Here is a 22,886-nt window from a genome sequence, read left to right on the forward strand (position 1 = left end):
ACATTTGGCCAGAGTAAGGGCCGCAGAAGCGGCCAGGAAGAGCATGTTGTTTTGACGGTCCTGGAAATTGCACCTGAAACAGGGCAGGTACAGGACCCTCCCCACAGGAGAAGGGGGGTGGGGACGGGGTGGGAATGTAAGGTTGAAGCTCAGCACCAGGTTTTTGTTATCTTTGTTAATAATAATAAATCTGCGGCCAACTTATTCCAAAGCGATATAATGAACTGCTTGTATTTCTTTATTTATTTATTTAACAGCTTTTCTATACCGACATTAAAATACACATCATATCGGTTTACATAATAACAAAAGGTAGAAAATACAAATAACAGGGGGAGAGGAGGGGGAGAACTAGGAACAGGGGGTTGGAGGGGGTGACCCCAAAGTTAGATAGAAAGGAGAGAAGGCGAGAGGAACTGTAACAAGGTTAATTAAAGGTGTAAGAGTACATAATATACAAATGGAGCCGGAGGTCGGTGTGAGGTGGAGGCAATTATACAAAATATAAAAGGGGTTATGAATGTTACCGGGGGGTCAACAGAGATGATGAGGGGTCAAGAATGTTAATCCGGGAAGGCTTGATGAAAGAGCCATGTTTTAACTGTTTTCTGAATTTGAAGGGGCAGGGTTCCATACGAAGGTTGGGCGGTAGATCATTCCAGAGCTTAGGGCTGGCAATTGTAATACTTCAGTATTAAATGACTGTGGAGTGGATGAGTCCTGGAAGCACCATATACTCCCAATATACTGCAACCAGACGTTAAACAGGCAAAAGCCTATCCTGTGCAGAATTCTAATGCAAAAGCTAGAAGGTGGTTATCTGCTGGAAAGTGAACTACTTTACCTTCCACAAGTTCAATGAAACATGGCTAATTAGGACAAAGTGTGCTAAAGAAGGAGAACTGTAAACTCTTTTTGTTTTGTTTAAGAAGCATACTATAAAAAAATACAAATTAACCTTCTAATGCAGAAATATCCAACTGTGAGTCATGATCCCAAAAATGTCACAAGAAAGAGCTTGTTCCCTCCCCATCTGGACCTCTGCTCCCCCTCGCTTCTGATCTCCATAATGATCTCCAGTCAGCAGCAATGGTCATCATGGTACACTGGTCCTGGTGACTGCTGCTGCTATCCCTGCTTCCCCTGCTACTTCCCATTTTCAGTGAGCGTGGAGGAGAATGTGGGTGAGAGAGGGGAGACAGAATGGAGTTCTATTTTGTTTTGGTCATCATGTGGAGTCTTGCAAATTTTCAAGTGTTAAAATGGGTTTTAAAAACATATTTGCAAAACCACATTTAATTTAAGGTGGCAATTTTTTTTTTAAATCTGTGATAACCGACCTGTAAGGTGCCATGAAACTCTTGTTTCCTTCACTGCAATATTCTAACACTTTGCTGGGCCTATCAGTTAGCTGTGTTTCAAAGTATATAGTGTTATAATGGAAGGTTATACCCTGAGAGGAGCAGTTCAGTGTATTCATATTTTCAGTTTTTAAGATGAAGAACTGCTTTGAAATTTTTTTTTTTAGTAGTGGCAAAGGAGTCAAATAGCTAAATATAATTGGAAAAAGATTTTAATTTTGCTTTAGAAGTTTAAGTACATGCTTTTCTAAAAAAATACTATGCAATTTCATTTTGAAATTAATTTACTCAAAACTTCTTTTCAAAAAACTTATGAAAATTATTTTTAACTCCCGTTCCTAACTCTATTCTAAACACAGAGATCCATCCGCTCTTTTGCTAATGATGATCGCCATGTTATGTCAAAACATTCAACAATTTATCCATCTCCGGAAGAACTCGAGGCAGTCCAGAACATGGTGTCTACAGTGGAATGTGCCCTGAAACATGTGTCAGATTGGATGGATGAAATCAACAAGTCTATTAAATCTGAGAAAGATGACACAAGGAAAGAAGATTCTGCTGAGAGCAATAACAAGTGAGTGAAATGCATCTTATTCAGCTTTGCTCTACTATGGAAGAAATTGATTTTGCTTTTTATATATAGAGCATTGTTCTTTGGTTTTCCTGACATTGATAAATACCTGCAGTTGATTTACCACAAACGTTACCATAAGAAATAAATATAAGATGTTGGTTATATAGTAAACCCTAATCTTGGTTGATAATCCATTATATGGAATTGTTGGGAGTTTTAAATGTTTAAGCACAGAATATATTCATACTAAAGAGCTTGTAATTTGCCATTAACTGAAAGACTTCATTATAGCAGTTTTTGTAGTAGTTTACCATGGATCAGAATAGTGTTAGCCTTTCAGGTTAAATATACTTTATATAGATGTGGTTGGTTGTTTCTTATGTTTTAAATTTCTCGTGTTTCATTTTATATGCCTTTCAAAACTGTTTGACTACAACATATGGAATGTTTTCTTTACTTGCTTTTCATTTTCTTATCCAAAAAGTAAACATTATATCACTGAAGCCAGAAATTCAACATTTCATTTAATTTACAATATAGATTTCTGGGAAGCAACTTAATTGCACCCCTTTTCTATGATGACTTCGTTTCCTACAAGAGATTCTTGTTTTCTACTAATTGTCATCTTCCCTAGATAGCTTTATTAGGATTACATACTTGAGAGACACCAAACCACAAAAGATACACACACAAAAAGAGATAACTAATAATATCCCAAAAATAAGCCATCCCACATTCAATACTATGAGACAAAAAAACTAGATAAAGCATCACTTCTTGTTAATAAGGAGCCTTCATACTGGAATTTGGAGCAAAGCGAAGAGTTCTTAACACCTTAAACCACTATATAATCATAGGCACAACCAGCATTTTTGGCAATTATATACGACTATCTCCACATTGTGATCGACATGGATTACATGGTTATATTCATAATAATATAAAACAGAGCAAGCAAAATTCCAAAAATATACATAATAAACAGGTACATGGATTATATCTTAAAAACATCATTAAAATAAAGCACTTTCACTTTCTTCACATTTTTTAGTCCAATTGCACAACTTTTTTTTTTTTTTTACTGCAATTAAAAAAAACTCCAATAAAAAAAACCAGGGGAACTTATCTGCTTATAGTCCCAAATTCCTCATAATAATAATGCTCATCCTCTGTTCAATGATCACCAAAAGTTTGTAAAAGTAAGCAACGGACATGTCCCATCTTTAAGAGAGACCTCTGCCTCAGTATAATTCCTTAGCTTATATATTATCCCTTAAAAACCTTCACTTGCTGTGCTAAGTGTATTGAAACGAACACTACAGTGGTGCTTTTTCAGCTTTTATAGATAAAATGCTACTATATGACCCAGAAGTTGAATGACAAACCTGTCAATCACCCAGAAAAGTGATGTACTTTATATACTCAAATAGCCACTTGAAATATTATAGATGAAAAATGTCACAGCAATGATGACTGTTCCCCTTCACTGTTCATTCCACTAGGATATTAAGTGTTTAAAGTAAAATTCCAGAATTATTCCCTGTAGTTCAATGCCTGATCATTTATAAATGATCTGGAAAGGAGTACAACGAGTGAGGTAATCAAATTTGCAGATGATACAAAATTATTCAGAGTAGATAAATCACAAGCAGATTGTGATAAATTGCAGGAAGACCTTGTGAAACTGGAAAAGCAGGCATCCAAATGGCAGATGAAATTTAATGTGGATAAGTGCAAGGTGATACAAATAGGGAAAAATAACCCATGCTATAGTTACACAATGTTAGGTTCCATATTAGGAGCTACCACCCAAGAAAGAGATTTACGTGCAGCAGTCAAAAAAGGCAAACAGAATGTTGGGAATTATTAGAAGGAATGGTGAATAAAACGGAAAATGTCATAATGCTTCTGTATCGTGTACTGTGTACAATTCTGGTCACCGCATCTCAAAAAAGATATAGTTGCGATGGAGAAGATACAGAGAAGGGCGACTAAAATGATAAAAGGGATGGAACAGCTCCCCTATGAGGAAAGACTAAAGAGGTTAGGATTGTTCAGCTTGGAGAAGAGATGGCTGAGGTGGGATATGATAGAGGTGTTTAAAATCATGAGAGGTCTAGAACGGGGAGATGTGAATCGGTTATTTACTCTTTTGGATAATAGAAGGACTAGGGGGCACTCCATGAAGTTAGCATGTGGCACATTTAAGACTAATCGGAGAAAGTTCTTTTTCACTCAATGCACAATTAAACTCTGGAATTTGTTGCCAGGGGATGTGGTTAGTGCAGTTAGTGTAGCTGGGTTTAAAAAAGGATTGGATAAGTTCTTGGAGGAGAAATCCATTACTTGCTATTAATTAAGTTGACTTAGAAAATAGCCACTGCTATTACTAGCATCAGGTGCATGGGATATACTTAGTTTTTGGGTACTTGCCAGGTTCTTATGGCCTGGATTGGCCACTGTTGGAGACAGGATGCTAGGCTTGATGGACCCTTGGTCTGACCCAGTATGGCATGTTCTTATGTTCATCGCACAGTCACTGGCAATCCCCCTCCTTGTCATCGGGGCAAACCATCCTCCTTGCCCCCCCCCCCTTTAGCATGCCTCTGTTCTCACCATTAGTAATGAGGATCACCTGCCAACATTCCTGAACAATACCTGCTTCATGGCTAAGTACAAACTTTCCACCAAGGACGTGGTTAGCAATTTGTGTGTCTGGAGCATACTAGCAAATTTTGAAGTCTAGACAGACGTCTGATAAAAGAACAATGCCAGATGCTTCTCATTGTGTAGTTTCTCACAGTCTTTAAAAGTGAAATTAGAAGATTCCATCTTTGTTTTGCTTCAGACCTGCACTTTGGTTCAGTCTGTGCAAGAACTACAGGCCTTGGTTCAATTGGCTTCTTCCCTACACTCTCCCCTCTTTCTCTTTTGTAATGGGTTGCAATTATCCTACTTTCAGAAAAAAATCACAAATGTTATTACAACCCTCAGCTTGGGAGTTCCCACTTGTGTGGCTGGATTCATCCTGCTTGTCCATGGAGAAAGCAAAGTTGCTTACCTATAGCATGTGTTCTCTGTGGACAGTAGGACAAACCAGCCACATAATCCTTCACTCCTCCCCTTGGAGTTGAAGTTTAACTAGGCAATTGACTGAGTGAGGCTTGTGTGGCAGTGGCAGCGGCAGCATGAGAATTTCTGCACCTGCTCAGGAAGATTTTTTCAATATTTCTGGGCTATGAGAGCGCACGTTCTGATTGGCACCTTGCAAGGATGTCACCCACTTGTGTGCCTAGTTTGACATCCTATCCAAGGAAAACACCTGGCACAGGTATGCAACTTTGCTTTATTTCAAGCATCTAAATGATTGCAATATATGCATCTGCTGAAGTTAAATGTGAATGTCTTGGTAAAAGGAACCTCCACTATAGAAAACAGACATCTTTCTTTCAGTGTATTTTAGAGTTCCTGGGATTCTTTTCTGCAAAGTGAGCACTGTTCACCAGCATGCATGGCCTTTTTCTTCTACACTCTGGTTGAATGATCATCCCCCTGGGAATCTGTGACCCACTGTAATTTCTCAATTTGATCTGAGACATAATCCTAAAAAAAAATATTTCTGGGAAAGAAACCCTTCCAACTAAATTTCTGTGTCATTAGTTGTGTGAGGTATATTTATCAGTGTTTTAAATGGTTTCTATGACAACTGCAGAAATGACCTTTACTTATACTTTATATTGAACGTACATTACCTAAGAACATAAGAAATTGCCATGCTGGGTCAGACCAAGGGTCCATCAAGCCCAGCATCCTGTTTCCAACAGAGGCCAAACCAGGCCACAAGAACCTGGCAATTACCCAAACACTAAGAAGATCCCATGCTACTGATACAATTAATAGCAGTGGCTATTCCCTAAGGGGCAGATTTTTAAAAAGTACGCTGGATTTTATAAGATACACGCGTATCTTATAAAATCCGGGGTCGGCGCGCGCAAGGGGGTACACATTTGTGCAACCTGCGCACGCTGAGCCCAGCGCAAGCTGCATGTTCCCTCCGAGGCCGCTCCGATTTCGGAGCGGCCTCGGAGGGAACTTTTCGTCGCCCTTCCCCTCCCTTCCCCTACCTAACCCACCCCCCCCCCCCGGCCCTATCTAAACCCCCCCCCCTCTTACCTTTGTCGGCAAAGTTACGCCTGTCGCCGGCAGCCCCGCTCCGTCCTCCGGTCCCGGGGGCTGGTCCGGAGGCCTGCGCCACGCCCCCAGGCCCGCCCCCGAAACGCCGGGGCATGCCCCTGAAACGACGCGGCGTTTCGGGAACACCCCCGGACACGCCCCCTCCTCCCCTTTTCGAAAGCCCCGGGACATAGGCACGCCGGTGCGCGAGGGCCCTGCGCACGTAAATCCGGAAGGATTTACGCGCGCGGCCCTTTTAAAATCCGCCCCTAAGTAAACTTGATTAATAGCAGTTAATGGACTTCTCCTCCAAGAACTTATCCAAACCTTTTTTGAACCCAGCTATACTAACTGCACTAACCACATCCTCTGGCAACAAATTTCAGAGCTTTATTATGCGTTGAGTGAAAAAGAATTTTCTCCGATTAGTCTTAAATGTGCTACCAGCTAACTTCATGGAATGCCCCCTAGTCCTTCTATTATGTCACTCCTGTGCTTCAATCACTTCACTGGCTACCCGTAGCTTCCCTGATCATATACAAATCGATTACTCTAATTCATAAGGCTATCTATAACCAAAACATGCAATGGTTTCCTGAGCACCTGTATTTCAAAAAAACAACCCGTCCAATCAGATCCCAACATCAGGCCAGACTGCCGATCCCTTCTCCTAAACTAACCAAACTTACATCCACTAAAGAACGTTCGCTCATCATAGCAGGAACTAAAATGTGGAACAATATGCCTGCGGATCTGCGCCAAGAACCCTGCCACCGAAAATTCAAACAGAACCTAAAAACTTGGCTGTTTAGAAAAGCCTTTCTTTGAAGGATGGGAATCATGCATTTACTTCTTCGCTTCTCAACCTACGCAAAACTCCTCTACTCTACCCCGCCTTTCCCTTTTTTCCCCCCTGACTCCCCTTTCCTTCCTCCCCTTTCCTTCCTCCCCTTTTCCCTTACCCTCCTTATTCCTTACAAATAAACTCCCTTCAAGACAAACTTTTTGTTAATATTGTTACATATATGTATTTGATAGGTATACTCCTAGTTTTTCTGTTTAAATTAGCACTTTGCTTTTTCCATATATGTTCATTGTAAAGCCTTTTGTGGCTGAATTACTGTTTACTGTAAACTGAGGTGATGTGCATTACGTACCGCGGTATATAAAAAACGATAAATAAAAATAAATAAATATTCGAAAGTGTAAATAACAGATTCACATCTACTTGTTCAAGACCTCTCATGATCTTAAAGACCTCTATCATATTCCCCTTCAGCCATCTCTTCTCCAGGCTGAACAGCCCTAACCTCTTCAGCCTTTCCAACTTTGCTTTATTTCAAGCATCTAAATGATTGCAATACATACATCTGCTGAAGTTATAAATGTGAATGTCTTGGTAAAAGGAACCTCCACTATAGAAAACAGACACCTTTCTTTCAGTGTATTTTAGAGTTCTGTTCTGTTCTGTTCCATCCCCTGTATCATTTTGGTTGCCCTTCTCTGTACCTTCTCCATTGCAACTATTTCTTTTTTGAGATGCGGCAACCAGAATTGTACACAGAATTCAAGGTACGGTCTCACCATGGAGCGATATAGAGGCCTTATGACATTTTCAGTTTTATTAATCATTCAATTCCTAACATTCTGTTTGCTTTTTTGACTGCTACAGCACACTGAGCCAACGATTTTAAAGTATTATCCACTATGATACCTAGATCTTTTTCCTGGGTGGTAGCTCCCAATATGGAACCCAACATCATATAACTACAGCAAGTGTTATTTTTCCCTATATGCAACACCTTGCACTTGCCCACATTAAATATCATCTGCCATTTGGATGACCAATCTTCCAGTCTTGCAAGATCCTCCTGTAATGTATCACAATCCGCTTGTGATTTAACTACTCTGAATAATTTGTATCATCCGCAAATTTGATAACCTCACTCATCGTATTCCTTTCCAGATCATTTATATATATATTGAAAAGCACCGGTCCAAGTACAGATCCCTGAGGCACTCCACTGTTTACCCTTTTCCACTGAGAAAGTTGACCATTTAATCCTACTCTCTGTTTCCTGTCCTTTAACCAGTTTGTAATCCACAAAAGGACATTGCCTCCTATCCCATGACTTTTTAGTTTTCTTAGAAGCCTCTCATGAGGGACTTTGTCAAACGCCGTCTGAAAATCCAAATATATCACATCTACTGGTTCACCTTTATTCACATGTTTATTAACCCCTTCAAAAAAATGAAGCAGATTTGTTAGGCAAAACTTCCCTTGGGTAAATCCATGTTGACTGTGTTCCATTAAACCATGTCTTTCTATATGCTGTTCGATTTTGATCTTGAGAATAGTTTCCACTATTTTTCCTGGCACTGAAGTCAGGCTCACTGGTCTATAGTTACCCGGATCGCCCCTGGAGCCTTTTTTAAATATTGGGGTTACATTGGCCACCCTCCAGTCTTCAGGTGCAATGCATGATTATAATGATAGGTTACAATTTTTAACTAATAGATCAGAAATTTCATTTTTGAGTTCCTTCAGTACCCTAGGATGCATACCATCCGGTCCAGCTGATTTCGTACTCTTTAGTTTGTCAATCTGGCCTACTGCATCTTCCAGGTTCACAGTGATTTCGTTCGGTTCGTCTGACTCATCACCCCTGAAAACCATCTCCGGAACTGGTATCTCCCCAACATCCTCATTAGTAAACACAGAAGCAAAGAATTCATTTAGTTTTTCTGCAATGGCCTTAATTTCCCTAAGAGCCCCTTTAACCCCTCAGTCATCTAATGATCCAACCGACTCCCTCACAGGTTTCTTGCTTCAGATATATTTTTAAAAGTTTTTATTAGGAGTTTTTGTCTCTGTGGCCAACTTCATTTCAAATTCTCTCTTTGCCTGTCTTATCAATGTTTGTTTTATCCTATTTTCTTCAGATGGATCCTTCTTCCAGTTTTTGAAGGATTTTTTTTGGCTAAAATAACCTTTCACCTCACCTTTTAACCATGACAGTAATCGTTTTGCCTTCCTTCCACCTTTCTTAATATTTAATTAATTAATATTAATTTAATTAATATACTGTACTAATGTATATAATTAACCTCCTCTTTCTCTTTCTATTTTCCCCCTCCCAGTTATCAGCCCCTGTTAATTGTAACTGCATCTCTTCTTCACGTTTATTTATGTTCTTGGTTGTTTCTTCACACCCCTGTTTCATGTAAACCGGCATGATGTGAATGCTTTCATGAATGCCGGTATAGAAAAACCTTAAATAAATAAAAAATAAATAAATATGTGAAATACATATGGACTGCACCTCTAAGATTGTATTTTTAAACAATGTCCATGCCTGTTGAACACTTTTAACCTTTGTAGCTGCACCTTTCAGTTTTTTTCTAAGTATTTTCCTCATTTTATCAAAGTTTCCCTTTTGAAAGTTTAGTGTTAGAGCTTCAGATTTACTTATTGTGTCCCCCTTCCAGTTATTAGTTTAAATTTGATCATGTTATGATCACTGTTGCCAAGTGGCCCCACCACCGTTACCTGCCTCACCAAATCCTGCGTTCCACTAAGAATTAAATCTAAAATAGCTCCGTCTCTTGTTGGTTCCTGAACCAATTGCACCATGAAGCAGTCATTTATTACATCCGGGAACTTTGATTCTAGCAAGTTCTGATGTTACATTTACCCAGTCAATACTGGGGTAATTGAAATCTCCCATTATTACTGCACTGCCAAATTGGTTAGCTTCCCTCATTTCTCTTAGCATTTCATCATTGGTCTTGTGAGTCATTTTTTAGGTTGTTCTTTACGAGGATTAGGAGTTTTTCATTAAAGAAGTCTGCAAAGTTGTATAATGTTAGGAGTACACTACTGTCCAGGTGGACAGTAGTGTACTCCTAACATTATACTCTTACCCAACACACATGGGATTTCTACCCATATAGATTTTACTGAGCATTTAGTCTCTTGAATGATCTTTATCCTGTTGGACTCTATACCCTCCTGGACATAAAGTGCCACACCCCCACCAAGTTGATCCTCCCTATCATTGCATTATAATTTGTACCCTGATATAGCACTGTCCCATTGGTTATCCTCCTTCCACCAAGTCTCTGTGATGCCAATTATGTCAATCTCATAATTTGCTGCTATACACTTTAACTCTTCAACATAGTAAAAAGCCTAACCAAATCATCTTACGATGATCAGCCACAATCAACATCAAAGATCATTAGTAACAACTTTGCAGACTTCTTTAATGAAAAAATCAAAATCCTCGTAAAGAACAACCTAAAAAATGACTCACAAGACCAGAAAATACCAAACATTCAAACAAAAAGCTGGCCCAACTTTGAGACAGCATCTTCTTTAGAAGTCCAAATGATCATTAAAAAAAATGAACCCAGCCAAACACCCTATTGACGCCATTCCCATTACAACAATAAAAAAACCTCGAACCTCCAATAACTAAGATGATAACTGAAATCGTAAACCTCTCCCTCACAGAAGGAAACTACCCAGAATGCCTAAAATCGGCAATCATCAAACCCATTCTGAAAAAGAATAATCTTGATCCTGAAAACCCAATGAACTACCGACCCATATCAAACCTCCTATTCATTGCCAAAATCATTGAAAACGTCCACACACGACTCACTGAGCACCTAGAAGAAAACAACATCCTGCTAACCGCTCAATTTGGCTTCAGAAAACAACTGAACACTGAAACGCTTCTACTAGCAATGAACGACTTCGTACTCAAAGGTTTTGAAAAAGGCCACAGCTACCTTCTAATCCTACTTGACCTTTCTGCAGCCTTTGATACAGTAAACAACTCCATTTTGATTGACCGTCTTTCCGAAATTGGAGCTAAAGAAACAACCCTACACTGGTTCTCCTCTTACCTATCACAAAGATCCTACCAAGTGCTACTCAATAATTCCCTCTCAAAGAAAATCAATCTAAACACTGGAGTTCCCCAGGGAACCGCTCTGTCAGCGATGCTCTTTAACATCTATCTGCTTCCATTATGCTACTTCCTATCAAATCTCAATCTGACACACTTCATCTATGCTGATGATATTCAAATATTAATCCCAATAAAAAAATCACTAGAAGAAACATACAAATTAACAACAACTTACCTAAACAACATAAAGGAAATACTAACCAACTTAAAACTCATCCTCAACTTCGACAAGACTGAAATAATTTTATTAGACAGAACAACTCTCCTCAAATACCACCACTCAAACTAATGAACCAAAATTCAGTCATATCTCCAATCAATCATGCCCGAAACCTCGGAGTAATAATTGACAGAGAACTCTCTTTTAAAAACCATATCACAACAAAAATCAAAGACGGATATCATAAACTACTTACTCTCCGTCATTTAAAACCTTTTCTCTCCAATGACTTCAGATCAGTCCTTCAATTACTAATTTTCTCCAACATAGATTACTGTAACTCACTCCTTTTCAACTTACCTCTAAACACTATTCGCCCACTACAGATCCTACAGAACGCAGCTGCAAGAATCCTCACTGGATCCAAAAAACATGACCACATCACTCCGATACTGATTTCACTACACTGGCTTCCAATAAGATTCAGGATTGAATACAAAGTACTATCCATCCTTCATAAAATTATATATGAAAAACAAGAAAATTGGCTAAGCTCATCTATAAAACTACATACCCCTAATAGAAACCTCAGATCAGCAAACAAGGGACTTCTAAAAACACCACCTACGCGTTCCAATCAACTCACCTCAACCCAAGAGATAGCAATATCTCTAGGTAGCCCAAAATATGGAACTCCCTACCAACTGAACTAAGAACTCAAGAAAACCTAAAAACATTCAAAAAAGATCTAAAAACTTGATTGTTCAACAAAGCATACCAACTCACCCAATGAACAACACAACAACTTCACCCTCCACTTCAACCTGAAGATTAAATGAATAAATGAACTTATCACAACTATGGACTATAACTAAACAGATCTCTAAACAACTAGCATTTGATACAACTATGTTTACCAACAGTTTGAATCTTTTTTTGAAACCCTGTTTATCCCCATTAACATTGTAACCTTCATATTTGTTGTAATCCGTTATGATGGATTTATAATTATGAATCCGAATGACGGTATATAAAACCCGATAAATAAATAAACTCTCCCATCTTACTTCTTAGACTTCTGGCATTGGCATGCAAACATTTCAAAGTGTGTTTTTTGTTTGTATTAACAACCTGCTTTTCAGTTGTTAGGGATAATTCGGAAATCATTAGCTTCGGTGGTATTTTACATATAGGCACATGGACTTCATTTGCTTTTATTGGAACCTCTCTGTTGGGATATCCTGTTTCATTAGTATCCTTCAAGGATACATTTCTCCAAACCATGCACTGCTGAGTGACTGTCTGCTTTCCCCCTTTTTCTAGTTTAAAAGCTGCTCTATCTCCTTTTTGAAAGTTAGTGCCAGCAGCTCGGTTAAGGTGGAGCCCATCCTTTCAGAAAAGACTCCCCCTTCCCCAAAAGTTTCCCCAGTTCCTTACAAAACTGAATCCCTCTTCCCTGTACCATCTTCTCATCCACGCATTGAAACTCTGCAGCTCTGCCTGCCTCTGGGGACCTGCATTTCAGAGAATGCCACCCTGGAGGTTCTGGATTTCAGATTCCTACCTAAAATCCTAAATTTGGCTTCCAGAAACTCTCTCCCACATTTTCCTATGCCGGTGCCCACAGGTACCACGACAGCCGGCTCCTCCCCAGCACTGTCTATAATCCTATTTAGGTGACGCATGAGGTCTGCCACCTTTGCACCAGGCAGGCAAGTTACCAGGCGGTCCTCACATCCACCAGCCACCCTTCTATCTACATTTCTAATAATTGAATCACCAACTATGATGGCCAGCCTAACCCTTCCCTCTTGGACAGTAGCCCTGGGAGACTTGTCCTTTTGCACTGAGGACAATACATCACCTGGAGATCAGGTCCTTGCTGCAGGATCACTTCCTGCTACACCAGGGTGATGTTCTCCTACTGGGAGACCTTTCTGATCCAAGGCAGCACTGGGGCTGCCAGACTGGATTTGAGACTTGGCTACTATGTCCCTGAAGGTCTCAACAATGTACCTCTCTGTCTGCCTCAGCTCTTCCAAGTCTGCTACTCTAGCCTCCAGAGCTCGGACTCGTTCCCTGAGAGCCAGGAGCTCTTTGCACCGAGTGCACACATACAATCTCTCACCGGCGGGTAAAAAATCGTACATGTGACACTCAATGCAAAAGACTGGAAAGCCCCCCTCTTGCTGCTGGACTGCCCCCTTCATCTTAGTTTTATTGAGTTCCTAGTTAAGTTTAGGATACTAAGGGAGTTGGAATGAGAGTACTTTAAATTTACAGGTGAATTTACTAATTAATCAGCTAGTGTCCTACAAGGGGATAATTAAACTTTCAATAAGGGCTGGTACAATAGTATGATTTAGATAAGACCCTGATTGATTTTTAATGAGAAAGTGTCTCATGCCTAAAAAACAGGGGTTGAGTGGGTGGGAAAGACACTAGAATTAACTATCTCTGGCATGCTTATTACCTCAGACACACAAACTCTAAAGAATATATCCCTTAATTTCACCTTTCACCAAACGTTTATAAGTCCAAAAATTTCTGAAAACTATACTTACCAATCCTCTTTAACCACCATTAAATTAATCTTCACTCAGTTAATTGAAGGGTTTGAGCTTCCGGTCCTCCTCTACTGCAAAGGGTGTGGGGCCTCTGGAAGCTGGGGCTGTGGAAGTCAGTCCCTGGGTCGCTTGCGGTTACCTCTGGACTCCTCTCCCGGGGGATGCTGGGAGCAGTATGCAGATGAGCCTTCCAGTCCTCCTTTACTGCAAAGGGTGCGGGGCCTCTGGAAGCTGGGGCTGTGGAAGTCAATCCCTGGATCGCTTGCAGTGACCTCTGGACTCCTCTCCCTGGGGATGCTGGGAGCAGTATGCAGATGAGCCTTCTGGTCCTCCTTTACTGCATAATGATATTTGAATAGCTGGTTGATGAATGTTTTTAAATACTGTACTGTAGATTTTAAAATATTGAGGAACATGTTAACATATGCCCACCTAGAACTGGCGATTAGTGCAAGTTACAAGTTTTGAAACAAATATTTGTGTCTATGAGTATGTCATGGTTTACATATACAGGGAAAGAAACATCACAATTTGAAACTAGAAAGGATGATACCAGCCTTTAATCCATATGAGAACAATTCAAATTTGAACCTATTGCAGATATTCCTTTGTGTTGCTTGGCTTCTAATTTACTGTGATATGCAAGAGAATTTAGCATTTGTAATACATATTGTACTGATGTGCCACAAATCAACCTTAGGAAGACTAGTGAGGGGTGTGTATGTATGCATGCATGTATATTATTGACGATGGTAGTGAAATACTACCAGTAGCTATCACTATTCTCTTTTTTTCCGATGGAAGATTTTTGTTTCTGGCATTAGAAGCTTGAAAATAATACAAAGGAACTACATAGGAGATATCACACATTCATTTATATTTTCCAATGCTAGATGGTCAAAAGGATGGGTTTTGAAAATGTTATCACCCATTCCAAATGGTATGTAACTACATAATTTGGACTGAATGTGAAACATTGGAGTCAGGTGGATTGTGGTGATCATTTAACATAATCCCACACCAACTGTAACTTTTTTGAAACTGAGACTCTGTACTAAGATAATGTAAGGGTCACTTAATTTTGGTAATGCCTTGTAGCATAAGGGAGAAGAAAAGCACTTATAGCGAGAACCTCCAGGCATGCTAGGCCCAAACTACCTTCTAGTGACATTATATATTTCTGTCCTTTTATATGGTTCCCCTTAATTGAATCCGTCATATCTCTTATTAGTGCCAATGTATTTTGCCACTTTAAAAAATCAAGAAATATGTATACATTCAACTTTAATGCTACTGATCAGCATCTCTTATTTTGTTGAGTAGTCTCTTCATAGGTTATAGAGAAAACTATATTTATCAGGGGCAGCAGAACACCTTTTTGGTTGAGGTGGGCAAATAAATAAACCTCCACCCTGCCCCACTAAGTGCCCTAGGTGGTAATGCCATGATAAGCCATAGCCCCGGTCTGCTGCTTATGATATTTATGCAATAATAAGTATAAAAATAAAATAGAAGTATGTAAAAATGTGATTGTAATTACTGAGAAATTCTACATTTTCAGGGAACAAAGTGGTCGGGCCTTGTGTGGTGTCATGAGGATTGGCTTGGTTGCAAAAGGTTTGCTTATAAAAGATGATATGGATTTGGAGCTGGTTCTTATGTGCAAAGAAAAACCTACAGAGAAATTGTTAAATGCAGTCAAAGACAATCTTCCGATTCAAATTCAGGTGAGTTAATTTAGGAGTCTCATGTCATTATGATTAATAGCACTGCAAAGGCAAATTCTGCTAAAACTGCAGTAGGTAAAAGCTGAAATGAATTTGAAACTAAGCAAAATTCCATCTGTGAAGGTGCAAACAGCAAACTGTGTTAATTATAGGATAATGTGATGTTTGCTACCTTAGCACAACCAGAGTGGCACTTTTTGATAATGGTGTACACAGCTCATTAAAATTTGTTCATTGGAGAACATGTGAAAGAAATGGAAAAATTATCTCATCGCTTTGATCAAGACCAAATATTGTTATCCAAAATATTTAAAATATAACAAATTGCACAGCACCCTAGACAAGTCACAGTTAAATGATCCATTTCTGTTCTACTCTATGGGTGCCTTCTTTTCACTAAAAATAGGGGTTGGAAATGTTCTGTTCAAAGGATAGAACAGGCTTAGGTAACCAACTCTTGCTATTTTCATATCTGTTTGAAATCTCCAAAAAATAATTTGTTATTGTATGTAAAGTAGGCAGTATGTTAAAAGGTGGCATATCAGGTCATTCTGCCTTTATTATCCTTAAATTCTCTGTACTGTTTTAACTGCAAAATCCTGAATTGTTTTATTATCTCCGAATCACTTGTGATCATTCACCATGATATCCTTACTGAGACCAACTAAATTGTTAACTAATTGTTGAACAGAGAGTTAGGTTTTAAATCCTAACTCTAAACCATAAAGCCTTGAATAGTGAAACCTTGCAGTGCATTAGCAAAATGTAGAAAATATATAGTCCCTCTCATCCTCTAAAATCTGCTAGGTATTGTCTGTAGATGTTTCCACAGTTAGTTCAGTAAGATTGGCTGAATCTAGAGCTAAGTGTTTGTGATGGCTGGCCCCACTCTTTGGAACCAGTTGCCTGAGGTGCTTAATCAGGCGCAGTGTTTTTAAATTTTTAAGAAGTCTCTTAAAATGCTTTTCTTTGAGAAGGCATTTGATATGTTTTTATAATTGCTGGATCACTAGTAAATAATGTGCAGTAATGCATTTGTGTGTTAAATGTGTTTTTATTGCCTTATGATTTATGAATGTCTTTTTTTGTAAGCCACTTAAAATAACGAGATAATGTGGCATATCAGTGTGATAAATAAACACATCATTACTTTTTTGGGGGGCGGAAGGCTTGGCAGTGTCTTCCTCTTCCTTTGCGTTTCCAGCTCAGTTGGAACCTTCATGAGCATTCATTCACAACTACACAGGGATTCCTTTCCTTAGCACCACCCTGTCATTGCAGTGACAGTCCTCAGCCTGGGGCAGTGTACCAATGCTCCTTCCAAAATCCTGTAGTCATGAGCCTTCAACAGTTACTAGGTATCACCATTGCCCAATGATTAGAACATTTCCTGGGGCTGTAAATGCTGCCTATGTAGCATCTCCAGTCCTAGTTGACAAGAGTGGAAGACCTCACCTGGAAATCAAACCCAGGTACTACTTTCAAATGTTTATTGTACATATCTTAATGTATTTTTGTGATTATGCAGATATATATCAGACACAAAAAGCTAGCAAGTTGCTTAAAGCCAACTAGGGTTTTCATGGTTTGCAGTTGGGGATTTCTGTTTATTTTCAGTGATTTGTGGTTTGTTGGATGCTTGTCCTGTCTTTAAGGAAGTATGCCTTTTTCTGTTTATTTATTATTACCTATTTATGCATGTTATTTCTTATTATCATTAGTATTTTATTTGTAGCTATATTTTGTAGAATTTTACTACTTTTTTTTAAATGTGTATAAGCTTGTATTATACCTTGAGCTTGGCTGAAAAGGCAATAGCTTCCATGTGTGTCACCTTTTCATTTGCATTAATAGTTGAAGTGCACAGTCTAGAATTTCACAGACTAAAAGTACACCCTTTAATATTTAAAGACTCAAGATACACATACATTTTTTGTGTCATTTGTGTTTTAGCAGCTGCTTAGAGATATTTTTGAATACTAAGATGTCTAAAATTATGCTAAAATTCACTTAAAATTGAATATAATAGGATCCTGTTTTAAGATGACCTGTAGCCCCACTGTCCAGCTTCCAACTACTCTGGACAAAAATACATAATTTCAGAGAAAATCTTGGCTTCTAATTTTTGTGAGCACATGCTGTGCCTTCACATCAGTCAGAAGACTCACAATACTGACTATGTTTTCCAGAAATCAGAACAAAACTGGGTATTTCAAAGAAAAGTTGAAGTAAAAGAAAAAAATTACAGTATTTGGTAGAGCTTGTGTTTTTTTATTTTAAGGAAACTTTAAGTTCACGCTTTTTTTTGTTGTTTATAAGTGATACAGCCACTTGATCATTTTCTTGAACTTTATCTGCTGTCTTTCAGAAACTAACAGAAGAGACGTATCAAGTGGAACAGTGCATAACTGAGGCATGCTTAATTATTCACAGTACAAAGGAACCCAAGTTAACTTTGAAGGTGATACTTACTTCGCCTTTAACCAGGGAAGAAACAGAAAAGAAAGATGGAGGTAGATGAAAATGATTCTTTGTTTTAAATTCTGTGTTCTTGGATTGCAGATGTTGGTTATGAATTTTGTCTTTTTTTTTTAAGCCTTTTAAACACTATTTCTAAAGTAAATTATGTTTTCCATTTATCTGTTTCATGGACACAAAATTGTATACAAATCTATTTATGATATTTGACAAAATCATGATCTGAAACCAGATAACCATTATATTACACACTATTTTAGTTTTACTTAATCATCTTTAATAGGGGCCCAATTAAGACATGAGTTTATCTGTTCTCTATCTGTGCAAAAAGTTTCCATTGAATAGCACACTAATGAAGGAACTTGATTGGGCTGTTCATCCCAAAGTTAAATTGCAGCTGATAATTTTTCGAGTGCATCTGTCATCTTAATTATTGAAGATTTTTGTTTAGTTTAAATAAACTCAGGCAGTTGTACAAGAACTTAGTAACATTACTGTCTTGTTATGTATTTAGATTTAATATCTTTTTGTAGGTAAAAAGCTTCATCAGTGGGAAATAGTTGAAGATATTTGTAAAATACTAGACTTGTGTTTTCCTTCTGTGGGGTTTCTGATACTGAACTTGTATAGGCTGTACCATCATGAAAAATAAGCCTCCTAACATCTTTGTTGTCTTCATTGTTTTCTGTCACTCAACTTGCAGTCTAACAATTAAAAACTTTTATTGAAAATTTAAATGCTGATATTTAACAACAGTAAAGTTTAAAAATCTTGCATAACATAGCACTAATGTAACCATGTCTTTGGTTTTATTTGTATTTATTTTTTTTATTTTATTGTCCATAATTTTTGCTTCAGTTCTCCAAGCCTGTCCCTAGAATCTTGCCTAGCAATACTGGATTATGTCAGACCTTTGACCAACTGGCCACATTCTGTCATGACATCCGAGGCAGCTGGGCCCACCTGGGCAACAGGGAGCTCCCTTTTGCTGTTTTCCCATTTCTAGACTTGCCAAAGTCCCTTTGCTTACTCTTTCCCACTCCCGCACATACAACAGTTATACTGTGAGAAATGCTGGTCAGTGTCTTTTTGATTAATCTGGATGGAAAGAGGGTAGGAGGGATTTAAAAATGAAGTGTGGAATTGCACTATACCTAACAATACGCTCGAGCAAAATTCTTTGAAAGAGTTAAATGTATTTGCATTGTAAAGGATTCTTTATTCAGTACTATACAGATGACCTTGCATAAATCTCTGCTGTAGGATAAGTTTTGAAGTATAAACTTTCTCTCTGTTTTCTTAGACTCCTCTGTTCTGTTTTTTTGGCCATTGGAAATAAAGCAATCAGTTTTAGTATTGCACATTTTGTAAGCTAATGTCATATAGTAAGCCTAAATAATTAAATTAATTTGGGTCAATGGAAAATTTGCAGACAAGTTTAAATTGATTCCCATCCCCAAGATATAATTCCATCAAGGAGCTCTCCGTGTACAATATTTTAAAATAACTTCAGATTAACACTTGGGCCCAGATTTCAATCTTTTGCAAAAACATGCATCAGGCATTCATCCAAAAGAGCCAGATCATATCTGTTCAATTTTTTTTTCAGTGAACTTAATTCCATGCAGCCAGTGTATGTCCAGATTGAAATCTGAATCAGGTCCTCCCTGCTTTCAGCAAACAGATATTTCTAATTTATAAATGGAAGATAATACAAATTAAAGTTATAAACATTGAATAATAAGCGTTGCCAAACACTACAGTATCCTTGTATTTACTATTGTAGAAGAGAAAAAAAAAAAGATTGCTTACCCTTCTCCTCATCTTGTATATACAGTATATAAGCTGCCATATCTGTACACTCACAGATATTCATGTGGGAACTTACATTCCTTCTGATCCCTGAAAGTCAATCAGAATTTTCTAAGTAAAAGCTAGACAATCTTTTCTTACAATAAAAATAAAATTTGTCAGCTTGGGGAGGAAATAAAATTTATATTTTAGTAGGATAAGATGCAGCTAATAGGGTAGTCTTAATATAGAATTGATCCAATGAAAATGTAACCTGTCAAAGATTTTCTGTAGATTTAATTTATTTCCAGACATTTGATATCTTGTCCCTGTGTGAGCTTACATGTCTAATGAAGAAAATTAAATCCTTACCTAGAGTGCATGATCTCTAATTTTACCTAAAAAAAATTATGCACCATTTATGATATGGCTTTCTACACATTTGTTTATTGCTGTTTGGATCAGTTAAAATGTTTTGAAAAATGTGATTAGTGTTGTATAACATTATCGTTACTCCTTTAGACTTTACAAACTTTGGTAACTATCTCTGAACAAAAGTTGTTTTGGAGCATGTATTAGGATGTTTCTCTGAGGGCAAGCAAGTTGGCAGTCCTCACATATAGGTGACATCATAAGATGGAGCCCAGCATGGAAAACTTATGTCAAAGTTTCTAGAACTTTGACTGAGCCTCATTGAGCGTGCCCTCAGCATACAGTATACCACACAGTCACATGGAATTCCTTTCAGTTTTTCTTTTTCCACAGAGTCCGGTGGTCATAGTTTGATCCTCTGCAAAACATTTTCTCAGTGAGTTGGTGCTTTTTATGCTGTTCTTTTTCTTGTCTTTTTTTCATGTTTCTAACTGTCCTGCAGTCTCCCTGTAGTGTCCCTAGGTAAGATTTTTCAGGATTTCGCTGTTTCAGTCTGCTGTCATTTCTGTTCATATGGTAGTGCCATTTGTGCCTGTCGGACATCAACTGACCGCCACCATCGAGTTCAGTTTTGTGTCCCTTCTATTTTGCTCCAACTTGGCTTCAGAGTTCTGGCAGTGCCCTTGATGCAAGAGGATTATGTCTATCATAGATCCTCATGATAAATATGTCCTTTCCTTGGGGCATCGCATGACGCCAGGAGTTGCCACAAGTGCTCTGAGATGACCCCAAAAGGATGCCGATCCCACTTGGATTTGATGGAACATTCATTCAGCTACTGGAAGATGATCCATCAGCAGTGGAAATATTAACATTGATGGACCATGGAGCTGCACAGATGGTGGGGGACCATCAGCATCGATAGGATCGTTGGTTTCCTCAAAGTCAGAGGCCAGCAGGGAATCCAGAGACAGGCCATCATCTAGCACCTCCTGGTCAAAGAAGGTATAGGATATAGTGCATTCAGAAAGTATTCAGACCTCTTCACCTTTTCCACTTTTTGTTACAATACAGCCTTATTCTAAAATAGATAATATGCACTTTTTTCCCTTCTCAATCTACACACAATACCCCAAAATGACAAAGCAAAATCAGGTTTGTAGAAAATTAATTTAAAAAATTGAAATATCACATGTACATAAGTATTCAGACTCGTTATTCAGTACTTTGTTGAGGCACCTTTTGCAACGATTACAGCCTCAAGTTTTCATGGGTATGATGCTACAATCTTGGCATACCTGGATTTGGGAATTTTCTCCCATTCTCTGCAGATCCTTTCAAGCTCTGTCAGGTTGAATGGGGAGCTATTTTCAGGTCTCTTTAGAGATGTTCAGATTCAAGTCCAGGTTCTGGCAGAGCCACTCAAGGACATTCACAGATTTGTCCTGATGCCAATTCTTGTGTTGTCTTGGCTGTGTGCTTAGGGTTGCTGTCCTGTTGGAAGATGAATCATCACCCCCAACTGAGATCCAGCGCACTTTGAAGCAGGTTTTCACCAAGAATCTCTCTGTACTTTGCTCCATTCATCTTTCCCTCAAACCTATGTCTCCCAGTTCCTGCAGCTGAAAATATCCCCCAGCATGATGCTGCCACCACCATGCTTCACCATAGGAATGGTATATGCAAGGTGATGAGCGGGGCCTGGTTTCCTCCAAACGTGATACTTGGCGTTCATGCCAAAAAGTTCAATCTTGATTTCATCAGACCACAGAATCTTGTTTCTCATGCTCTGAGAGTCCTTTAAGTGCCTTTTTGTAAACTCTAAGTGGGCTGTTGTGTCTTTTACCTAGGAGTGGCTTCCATCTGTCCACTCTATCATAAAAGTCTGATTGATGGAATGCTGCAGAGATGATTGTCATTCTGGAAGGTTTTCCTATCTCCCAAGTGGAACTCCGTCGGCGTAACAATCAGGTTCTAGTTTGACTCCCTGACCAAGACCTTTCTCCCTCGATTGCTCAGTTTGGGCAGGCGGCCAGATCTAGGAAGAGTACTGATAGTTCCAAACTTCTTCTGTTTAAGAATGATGGAGGCCACTATGTTCTTCAGGACCTTCAATGCTGCAACAATTTTATTGTACCCTTCTCGGATCGGTTCCTCAATCCAATCCTCTCCCAAAGAGCTACAGACAATACTTTCGACTTCATGGCTTTGATTTTGTTCTGACATGCACTGTCAACTGTAGGACCTTATATAGCCAGGTGTGTACCTTTCCAAATCATGTCCAATCAATTGAATTTACGACAGATAGTCTCCAATCAAGTAGGACAAACATCTCAAGAACGATCAATGGAAATAGGATGCACCTGAGCTCAACTTTGAGTGTCATAGCAAAGGGTCTGAATACTTAATGTAAATGTGATATTTCAGGGTTTTTTTTATTAATTTGCACAAATTTCTACAAACCTGATTTTGCTTTGTCATTTTGGGGTAGTGTGTGTATTGTGAGGAGGGAAAAATGGATATTATCCATTTTAGAATAAGGCTGTAATGTAACAAAATATGGAAAAAGTGAAGGGATCTGAATACTTTCTGTATAAACTATACATCCGAGGGTACTAAGGGACTTAGATATGTCCTGGCAGCATCCCTGGCTGACATTTTCAATGCTTTTTTTAGAGTCAGGAGTAGTTCTGGGGGATTG

The 22,886-nt window shown here is 38.6% G+C and overlaps 1 protein-coding gene across 3 annotated transcripts in view; it reads left to right on the top strand.

The window, feature by feature from the left end:
* Positions 1-1,725: 1,725 nt before the first annotated feature.
* STRBP (spermatid perinuclear RNA binding protein) overlaps positions 1,726-22,886 on the top strand; it is a 158,766-nt gene continuing 137,605 nt past the window's right edge. For all 3 annotated transcript variants that reach the window (XM_029612031.1, XM_029612033.1, XM_029612032.1), the window contains exons 1-3: positions 1,726-1,938; positions 15,379-15,544; positions 17,913-18,057. In XM_029612031.1, coding sequence (XP_029467891.1) covers positions 1,760-1,938; positions 15,379-15,544; positions 17,913-18,057 — 490 coding nt within the window. In that variant the 5' untranslated portion in view covers positions 1,726-1,759. The remainder of the gene's footprint in view (positions 1,939-15,378; positions 15,545-17,912; positions 18,058-22,886) is intronic.

This window comes from Rhinatrema bivittatum, chromosome 8 (assembly GCF_901001135.1).
Source record: "Rhinatrema bivittatum chromosome 8, aRhiBiv1.1, whole genome shotgun sequence".
NCBI classification, from domain to species: Eukaryota; Metazoa; Chordata; class Amphibia; order Gymnophiona; family Rhinatrematidae; genus Rhinatrema; species Rhinatrema bivittatum.